At 37.0% G+C, this 10,347-nt stretch overlaps 1 protein-coding gene across 1 annotated transcript in view; it reads left to right on the plus strand.

The window, feature by feature from the left end:
* The window catches only part of LOC127423094 (ETS translocation variant 4-like), a 51,398-nt gene extending 41,079 nt beyond the window's left edge, over nucleotides 1-10,319 (plus strand). The window contains exons 8-12 of the mRNA XM_051667139.1: nucleotides 977-1,045; nucleotides 2,194-2,241; nucleotides 6,515-6,687; nucleotides 8,791-8,892; nucleotides 9,009-10,319. Of these exons, the coding sequence (XP_051523099.1) occupies nucleotides 977-1,045; nucleotides 2,194-2,241; nucleotides 6,515-6,687; nucleotides 8,791-8,892; nucleotides 9,009-9,236 (620 nt within the window). The 3' untranslated portion in view covers nucleotides 9,237-10,319. The remainder of the gene's footprint in view (nucleotides 1-976; nucleotides 1,046-2,193; nucleotides 2,242-6,514; nucleotides 6,688-8,790; nucleotides 8,893-9,008) is intronic.
* The last annotated feature ends 28 nt before the right edge of the window (nucleotides 10,320-10,347 follow it).

Raw genomic sequence — 10,347 nt, forward strand, 5'->3', positions numbered from 1 at the left:
CTGACCCAGTCTTGAAGAAGAAAAATAATCCAATTCAATGCAAACCCATATCGTCACAGCTTGGGAGGACGAATGTTCGCTGCTCTGACAAAGCTGCACTGACGATTGACGTTAAAAATACTTTTATGACCTAATCGAGAAAGCGAAAGAGGTGGGGTGCCGAACTGCAGTGGTTTATATTTCCCTCAACTCTGCTTACATCTCTACATGACTTCGTTGGTATATGTTTTCGACCTATCTGGCTGGCGCTGCGATTATCCACTACTATAGCACCATCTCTGGCAGTCAGGAGGAATAAAACAGAACTCAGCCTTTTGTGGTTTTATCATCACACTAGGACATATCACGATTTTCATTTGATTAATTGTGCATTTTTACATTACTTTCATCCCAAATATGTAAAATTTCGTGACATTCTGTGTTTTATAGATAATTACGTTTTTATGATTGGATTCCACGATTCTGTCCGTGTTTTCTGCAACACAGAAATCAAAGGGCCCTACATTTGCACTTAAATTTGCTTTGTTTGACATTTGTACAAATTCTCATTGTACACAGCTACACTGCCAACACTTGGACAATACAAAAGTACAGTTTCTTTGTCATGCCAATAAAGCACATTACAGACAGAAGAGTGGTACGACAGAAAGTTTACTCTGGACTTGGAGTTGTGCTCTATCTTCATGCAGTGCTATGTGACTGTTTAACATCCAGCACTCTTTACTGCCTAAAAATATAACTGCAGACAGGCGATATTATGACAAATGACTTTTATGACAGATGCTTATTTTGTCCTGCTGCACACTGTGGCAGAGGTTATCATATCTGCAGATGCACCAGTCTCACACCCTACAGAAATAGTGTCACAAAAGGACTAGCACTGATTTTATTTTCACAGAGTGGACACAGATAAAGATTACCAAATAATTTGCATTCATTCATTACTAAGGGTAATGGGTTTATGTTTACTCCACAGATGTGCCTGGTTGCCCTTCCATGTACCATCACAACGAGGGCTACCAGAACCCACAGCACAATAGTGAAGGTAAGATGCACACCAACAAAGATCTAGTCTCAGGACATGGTTTGTTCATCTAGTATAATTCTAGAGTGTACTTCTCACACACTCAAAGCAAATCAGGATTGGCCAGTACTGTGCGGTCATTGGCTAACCAAACCAGAGGGTCTGTGTTACTGTTGGCATGGACATTCGTTTCTCCTTTGCTTAAAGGATTCCAGGGTAAATATTACTACTGGAAAAGATGGGTATTTTTCCTGGAGTGAAGAAAAATAACCATCCTCTCCGTTTACTGCATTTGCCGCACCATTTTGGGTATTTTCAGATGTTAGATGATCTCTGTAATGAACCATTAGATATAGAAATTTAGAGTCCCATGATTCACAGAAACACAATAATAACACACATCAAGATTCCATGTTTACCATATCCCATATGGTATCATTAACTCCAGTGCAAAATATCTCCAGGTACTTGTATTGTAGCTTGAGGATATGTTACTACTAATGACTGCCATTAAAGGGATAGTTCACCCAAAAATGAAAATTCTCTCATCATTTACTCACCCTCAGGCCATCCCAGGTGTGTATGATTAACTTTCTTCTGCAGAACATAAACATTTTTAGAAGAATATTTCTGATCTGACCTTTGCAGCTCCAAAAATCACATAAAGGCCACATAAAAGTAATCCATATGACTCCAGTGGTTAAATCTATGTCTTCAGAAGTGATATGATAGGTGTGGGTGAGAAACAGATAAAAGTCCTTTTTTACTATTAATTTCCACTTTTACTTTTACATTCACATTTTTAAAGTGAAAGTGGAGATTTACAGTAAAAACGGATTTAAATATTGATCTGTTTCTCATCCACACCTATCTTACGGCTTCAGAGTGGCCTTTATGTGATTTTTGGAGCTTCAAGGGTCTGGTCACGATTCACTTGCATTGTATGGACCTACAGAGCTGAGATATTCTTCTGAAAATCAGCAGAAGAAAGTCAGTCATACACATTTGGGATGGCATAAGGGTGAGTAAATGATCCGAGAATGTTCATTTTTGGGTGAAATATCCCTTTGATGCATTAACACAATATTTCTCATATGAATTGTCTTCGTGACTGGCATGAAGGCCCATGACAAAGCTGTGCACTAACACTTCCCTTGCCCTGTCTTTAGGCTACATGTTTGAAAATGACTCCCGCGTTGTTCCTGAAAAATTTGAAGGTGAGTCTTACATTTCCAGACATTGTGTTCATGCCACCAGCATAGTCTTCTATGGTCTCTACAGACAATAAGAACATAAAAAAAGAAACAAAAAGAAATGAATTTTTGCCTTGCACTTTGAGATCAAATCCTTATCACAGATTATCACTAAGTTACAGGCTTGCCAAGAACCACTAATGGCATCTTTTCAGAAACCACATGATGTATAACAGTTGGGTCCAAAAGTCTGAAACAATATTGAATATCTGGGATTTAAAATCTAATTTAAACCTGAAAAATAAAAAGAATTTTTTTGAATTTTGAAAAATATGAAACAAAGAAACAATATAACATAAAAGAAACTTTTAAGATGCACTAATCAAACAGCTAGGTCACTAATCAAATTAGCAGATTTGTACAAAAAGAAAGATTTCCTTGTTTCCATTGAATCACACAAAATGCCATTTTGAACATTCTCAGATCATGTTGGGAAAATATGGTTCATCAGGATTTGCACAACTTAATGAGTCAATGCGAGTGCAGGCTGTTATTGAAACAAAACAGCGGCATACCAAATACAGAGGGACATCTAAGGGCGCACTCACACTAGGCCCGGTTGCCTTGTACTGTGCCCAAGCACAATCGTCCCTGACTTTTTGTTTTGAAGAAAACAGGAAGAAAAGCACTCTCGCACAGCACAATGGAGTCCATCATTGTAACGTTGCTTACTTTGTGGCTTATTTGGAGTCGTTTGGGGTGCGGTGACACACTGCCCTCTTACATGCCTAATTGTCAACAGCATCGTACCACTGGAATCTATCCTTTTCGTCCGATGAGCTGCCAGATTTACGGAGTGCATCCCGTACCTTCAGATATTGAACCCGCAGTTTTTTTTAGCTTGTCATGACATTGCTCAATGGTCCTTTGGTATCCACGAGCACAAAACACTGTAAACACTGCACCTCTGCCATAGACCAAAGTGATCCCTTTGCCACCATGTTTGCTAAATGGAACCATTGCATCACTGACATCATGTTTCGAGTTCCATGCTGGGCCACGGTTAGCGATCACACTAGATGCGTACCGTGCCTGAGTCCAACTGAACCGTGCCCAAGCCCACCTCTTCAAGCGAGCCTGGGCATGGTACGGAACGATCACACTAGTCAAACGAACTGAATTTTGGGGGTCAAACGTGCTCTGGCATGGTACAGATCGCCTAGTGTGAGTACACCCTAAGGATAAACAAGCCTGAAACACACCGGGAACTCTTATTTTGAAATGATGAAAAAATTATCGGCATAGATTTTTACCGATAACCGATAGTTCCAAAAAGCAACTATTGGCACCAATTAATCGGTAAAACCGATATATCGGTCTACCTCTTAATACTATATCATGTGTAAAGAAACTTGGACCAAACACCAGTCCAAGTATACAAAGATATAATCCAATTATCCAGGTGCGTAGATCCAAAAATATGCAAATGGCCTAAATCTCACATCAATTTATTTATACAGAGGCCCCCAACAGAGTAAACAAATGTGCAAAAAAGTGCCAAGTGCAGCAGCACTTTACCATAAACATTCTAATATTAAGCATGTAAAATGGTTCAAACATCAAAAGTCAAGACACATAGTTATAGACATTCCAAGAAACACTGCTTTTATCTATAAATAAAAACAATCAAATAGGATAAAATATACATTATTTCCAATTGATATAAAAAAATAATATTTTTGAACATTGATATAGAAATACATTTTGTACAGGCCCATTGTTTCTATTTTTCATCCATTAATTGTTGGTCTAGACCATTTTCAAAGCATCTTGTGAAAGTGCTTTAATGAAAGAAAACCTGTCCTTTTGTTCAAAATGAGTTAAAACAATTAGTCACAAATTTGCTTATTTGATATGCTTAGATGATATTCTTCTCACCACAACTGTACAGAGTGGTTATCAGAGTTACCGTAGACTTTGTCAGTTCGATCCAGTCTGGCCATTCTCTGTTGACCTCTACCATCAACAAGGCATTTCCGTCCGCAGAACTGCCGCTCACTGGATGTTTTTTGTTTTTGGCACCATTCTGAGTCAATTCTAGAAACTGTTGTGTGTGAAAATCCCAGGAGATCAGCAGTTACAGAAATACTCAAACCAGCCCATCTGGCACCAACAATCATCCATGTGATTATCTAATCAGCCAATCATGTGGCAGCAGTGCAGTGCATAAAATCATGCAGATATGGGTCAGAAGCTTCAGTTAATGTTCACATCAACCATCAGAATGGGGGAAAATGTGATTTGGGGCGTGTCATGATTGTTGGTGCCAGATGGGCTGGTTTGAGTATTTCTGTAACTGCTGATCTCCTGGGATTTTCACACACAACAGTCTCTAGAATTGACTCAGAATGGTGCCAAAAACAAAAAAACATCCAGTGAGCAGCAGTTCAGCGGACGGAAACGCCTTGTTGATGAGAGAGGTCAACAGAGAATGGCTAGACTGGTTCGAACTGACAAAGTCTACAGTAACTCAAATAACCACTCTGTACAGTTGTGGTGAGAAGAATATGACAAATAAAGAATAAAGGTGACAAACCTTTTTCTGTTGTTTGTACTACTATGTATTCAGCATTTAGTCAAGAAATTAAGAACATATTCAAAAAGCATTGGCATATATTTTCGAGTAATCGTGTATGCTCTGCGTTATTTTTTTAATCCTCCACTCTTTTCCCATTATAGAGTGAAAAATATTAGAGATTATTTCGTTAAATCTGATAACTTTACCACACGGAATGTGGCAGATTGTCATTTAAGTAAAGACACTGGTTTTTTCCCTTGTCTTAACTGTGCTGCATGTAAGAATGTATGAAGGAGAACTTTGATAACAGGTCGTACATAAAACATCAAACAATTTGTCACATGTGCTTCTGAAAATGTGATTTATTTACTTTTTATGTTCTTGTATCAAACAGTATGTTGGCAAAACTAACAGACAGATCAGAACACGCATCACTGAACATGAGTGCAATAAGAAGAGACGACCAAAAATCTCCCATTGCACATCATTTTAGTGAGGTGAATCACTCCATTTCTGAACTGAACATTCTAGTGATTGAACAAATTAAATGTCACCGTAGAGGAGGGAATATTAAACGTAGACTTACAGAGGCAATGTAGATGGATTTTTGGATACATGGATACATGTGTATGTGTACAGTATATACCGAACTCTAGACCAACAATTAATGGATGAAAAATAGAAACAATGGGGCTGTACAAAATTTCCTTTCTATATCAGTGTACAAAAATATATAGTTTTATATCAATTGGACATAATGTATATTTGATCCTAAAATGCAATGTGTTTTTATTTATGGATAGAAGCAGTGTTTCTTGGAATGTCTATAACTACGTGTCTTGACTTTTTATGTTTGAACCATTTTACATGCTTAATATTGGAATGTTTATGGTAAAGTGCTGCTGCACTTGGTACTTTTTTGCACATTTTTTTTACTCTGTAGGGGCCTCTGTATAAATTGATGTGAGATTTAGACCATTTTTGAGTGCGGATTCATCATTCCTTCCATTTATATTAGAAAGATAGAAGCATTTTCACGTGGGGTCTTAGATTTTTGGACCATACTATGTAAACAATAACCAGTAGAGCTATAGCTGAATTGACAAACTGATATCAAGAATGTGTATTTCTGCAAGTGATGTCATTTTTTTATATGAAGAATTAACATTAGTGTAAATGTAATTCTATTCCTGATATTTAAGAATTTGCATTTTAACTAGTTAAAATGTAATTGTTTATCTATAATTCATATCCTGCACATGAATAAAAGTATATTTGGCTTGCCATAGTAGTGCTGACTCACACTTCTAATAGTGCATAAGTATTGTTGAGTTGAGCAGGTTCAGAGGGCACATGACGATGAGATTTGTGAAGCAGCAAATCTGTCAGTTTCTCTCAGTCCAGTTGAATGTCAGGTCTGGAACTGTTGCAGGAGCAGTCAGCTGTGGTGTTAGTTACTGTCAGTGTTCCCATGCTCAAGCATAGGCATACTGCCACCAAATCTTGACTTTTAAATGGAAATGATAGACAAGAGAGGAAGTGATAGACTAACCCAAGCACAAGTCTTATTCCTTTGTTTTGATGCTCATCTACCCTTAATCCCTGGTCTTAATTCAGCATTACAGATATCTTTTGTGTTTTTAGCTTGGATTAAGACATTTTGGAAATGTAATCATGGTCTATAGGTGAATTCATGGATGATGTCTTTCCCATGTTTAGGTGAGGTAAAGCAGGAAGGAGGCGGCATGTTTCGTGAGGGCGCCCCCTATCAGCGCCGTGGCTCACTGCAGCTCTGGCAGTTCTTGGTGGCTCTCCTCGACGACCCTGGCAATGCACATTTCATTGCCTGGACCGGCCGTGGCATGGAATTCAAACTCATTGAGCCAGAAGAGGTAATGCAAAATTTCAGTGGACACAACATATACATTTTATCCAGAATATATTAGTAGTAATTGATCATTCGAGAAGAACTTTGTGGACAAGATGAATGTTTGGTTTTCAGATCAATTTTATGCAGTTATTCAGCTTTCACAGAGTGTACAGACCGTAAACAGTGGGTTTCAGAGATCTGCTTGCAATCAGCTCACACTTCCCTAGGGTCTAAGAACTCATCCACACAATGCCAATTTTCCATTAGCTGCCATGCATTATTTACTCCGCTTAACAGCATAGTGAAATAAAACGGAGAACAGCTCCATTACCATATATTACAACATTCCATTTGCCGGAGTCTAAACACATGCAGCGGTTGAGACACGAGCGTTAACCTCCTATTGTCTGTGGTCAGTAGACGGCTAAATGGCATGACTCAGCAGAGTCTCGTGCAGAGATGCATCCATCAATTTTTCTCTACAGTACATTTGAATCATTCATTACAAATAAAGTTTTACTATCGCAATTAAGTCTTAGAGCTTTCCAAACAAACAAAAACAAACAAACAAAAAAACAGTATGTTCCTCTGAGAGAATAATGTCAGCAGTCCCATAAGTTACAGGCCTGAGTTAGAGGGACAGGTTTTCTCAAGAGTCTTCAAGTTGAACTTTTAAGTTTTGTTGAAGGATATATAAGTATTTCCTCTTGGTTTGACAGCTAAGCTCAGATTCCTGAGCTGTTTGCAGTGTGGTGTTTTTGGTCATAGTTTCGTGGTAATTTGGTTATATAAAAGGGAACTGCATACATTTGTGGGGACTCGCCCTTCCGTCTGCATTTAGAGCAATCTTGCAGTCGCTAGTGACCCCTTGTGTTCAGATCACTGCAGTCTTATGTACAAACAGCAGAGCAGATCACATTGGCAAACCAGGTGTAATACAGCCTTTTTTTTTTTTTTTTTTTTTTTTTTTTTTGTAGAGATTAGAAAACGCATTAGGTATCATGAACTCACAATTGTATTTTTTTATTTTTTTAACAGCATTTATTAATCTTGGTAAATGTTAAAGGTGCACTCAGTATTTTTTTACTTGGACTTAAACTGACACTTAGGGGCGTGGATGCAGCATCATTCAAACACAACAGTTTTCAGTTACCGATGCCGTTGTAGAAATTCACTATTCATAGTCTGCCATTATTAAATAAATCCATGAGTGAAACTGAGAATAAGTGAGAAGTACTGTATTTGGCTGGTCATGTGATCCTAATATGGCAGCCGCCATGAGGGGACCCTCTACATGTAGAATAAAACAGCTTTTATAAGGTTATTGATATGATTGGAGTCTTCATTTTATGTGAGTGGACATGATATACAATATATACGTTTCTAAATTACTATAATTTTTTTATGAGTAACGTTTTTTTAATGAGGAAAAAAATGAACGATTGCACCTTTAATTTATTATAACACTATTGTTCATTGTTAGTTCATGTTATTGCATATTGCATTACCTAATGGTAACATTTACATCTTTATTAGTATGTTAAAATGGACATTTACCAAGAAAAATCCTACAAAAGTATGGTTTCTTGTTAAATGATGGTAACTAATGTAGTTAATGAATGTTAACTACAACCTTATTGTAAAGTGTTAATCATTTTTAGTGTCTGATAACAGATATGCAGAACCAATTTTTAATGGTTTTATTTTTGCTTTTTGACACATCAATAAATAATCATTAAACTTTAACTTAAAACATATGCATTATGAATATTTTAATAATAATGGTAATAATAATATTCTGTATTTATGCAAAGTTATTTGCAATCTAAATTGTTGATGAATTGTCTTTAACAATTTTTTTAAGCTCTTTCTGATTGTTAAACTTAAAATGCTATGCATTTCTATGGCGGTTACATAAAAAGTTATGTAATTCATGCAACAACAACAACAACAAAACGTTACTTAAACTGTAAACACTGCTGTTTTCTTTTGAATGAACAGTGATGTAAGGGCATTTTCGGCTGCTATTCTGAACTGATATTGAATGTAGAAAAGTGTGAATATGGTTAAAAAATATTGGTCAACAATATATATATATATCTTTATTTTTAATTTGACACTCTAGGTGGCAAGACTGTGGGGGATGCAGAAGAACCGTCCAGCCATGAACTATGACAAACTGAGTCGCTCTTTGCGCTACTATTATGAGAAGGGTATTATGCAAAAGGTATATGATTCTATTATATTGTTTCCTATTCTGTTTTTTGAAGTTATAATTTATATCACCAGATTTGATTACTATTTTATTACACTGTTCACTGAAATGAAACTTCCTGTTTTTAGGTGGCAGGTGAGCGTTATGTTTACAAATTCGTCTGTGAGCCAGAGGCTCTGATATCCTTGGCTTTTCCTGACAATCAGCGTCCAAGTCTGAAGGCAGAATTTGAGCGCTACGTGAACGAGGAGGACACAGTGCCGCTGTCTCACCTTGATGATGGGGTGTCTTATCCTCCCGAACCAGCTGCCACCAACATGGGCCCTCAGCCCTACTCCAAAGGCTACATGTACTAATGCCACCAACATTCTCCCATGTCCCCCATCCCAGTCCTCCCAGTTTACTTCCCCCTGCATATATTGCACATGTCCACCCCATCCACTTGTATATAAGGCTATGTTTTTTGTTTTATTTTGATTAAATTAATCTCATTAGGGACTCTGCTTTCCTCTCACTTCGAGGCCTATCTAATCTAAACACATTAATGTGGTTCAAGAGATTGCTTAAAATAAAGACCCAATATTACTACTATACCATGAGAAAAGTCTCGTTTCTTATCTTTGCAATGACATCTTCAGGATAAAAAGATTGGTTGATTTGTGACCCACTGATGTAATTCATCAGAGAAACTAGTGATAATGAATAATACTGAGCTCTTTTGCGTGCAACCAACCACTTTGCGGAAATAGATCTATTGGGCCCTGCCATTGGGGAATGCTGACATTATTTGGTTAACGTGTTCAATTTGGTGTAGGGTGTTCAATAAATTTTTTTTTTACCCTAAATGTTCAATAGCTTTATTTTTTTGCACCCAAGACTTAAAGGTATATGCCTATACATAGTAAAACGGTGAAACCTAGCCTGGTCTCCCCTATATAGTAACCTCCATTATAAAGTCTGACAATCATACAACACACATTGCTTTATTTACAGTATGTTAGTGGCAATAGTATATTTACCAGAGGACACACTTGAGTAGACAGTCTTTGGGAATTCTGTCTTATGACCGATGATTTAGAGACTTTCTGCCTGTGTTTGAAATAACAGAAGCCTGGATTGGACAACTACCCACAACATTTATACTTCTATGGCTAGATTTAGTTAAACTGTCTGCAAGTTAAACAAAATCTCAGAAATTATTTCTCTTGTGGCCAACTCTTGTCAAATACATGAATTAGGATTTTATTTTGAGACTAATAGATTCTTGTTAATGCTTGGAATATGTAGCTGTATTATTTTCTGTAGCCTGTCATTACTTGTTTCTCTTTTGCCTTCATAAAAACTATTCTGAATTTAGTCACATTTTTTGGACTTACATAAAATCTAGCTATGGAGTATACATGTAATATACACACACCCAATGTATAAAACAATGTAATGCTTGGCAGAAATCATAAACACTACAAC

The sequence above is a fragment of the Myxocyprinus asiaticus genome, chromosome 32 (assembly GCF_019703515.2).
Source record: "Myxocyprinus asiaticus isolate MX2 ecotype Aquarium Trade chromosome 32, UBuf_Myxa_2, whole genome shotgun sequence".
In the NCBI taxonomy this organism is placed as follows: domain Eukaryota; kingdom Metazoa; phylum Chordata; class Actinopteri; order Cypriniformes; family Catostomidae; genus Myxocyprinus; species Myxocyprinus asiaticus.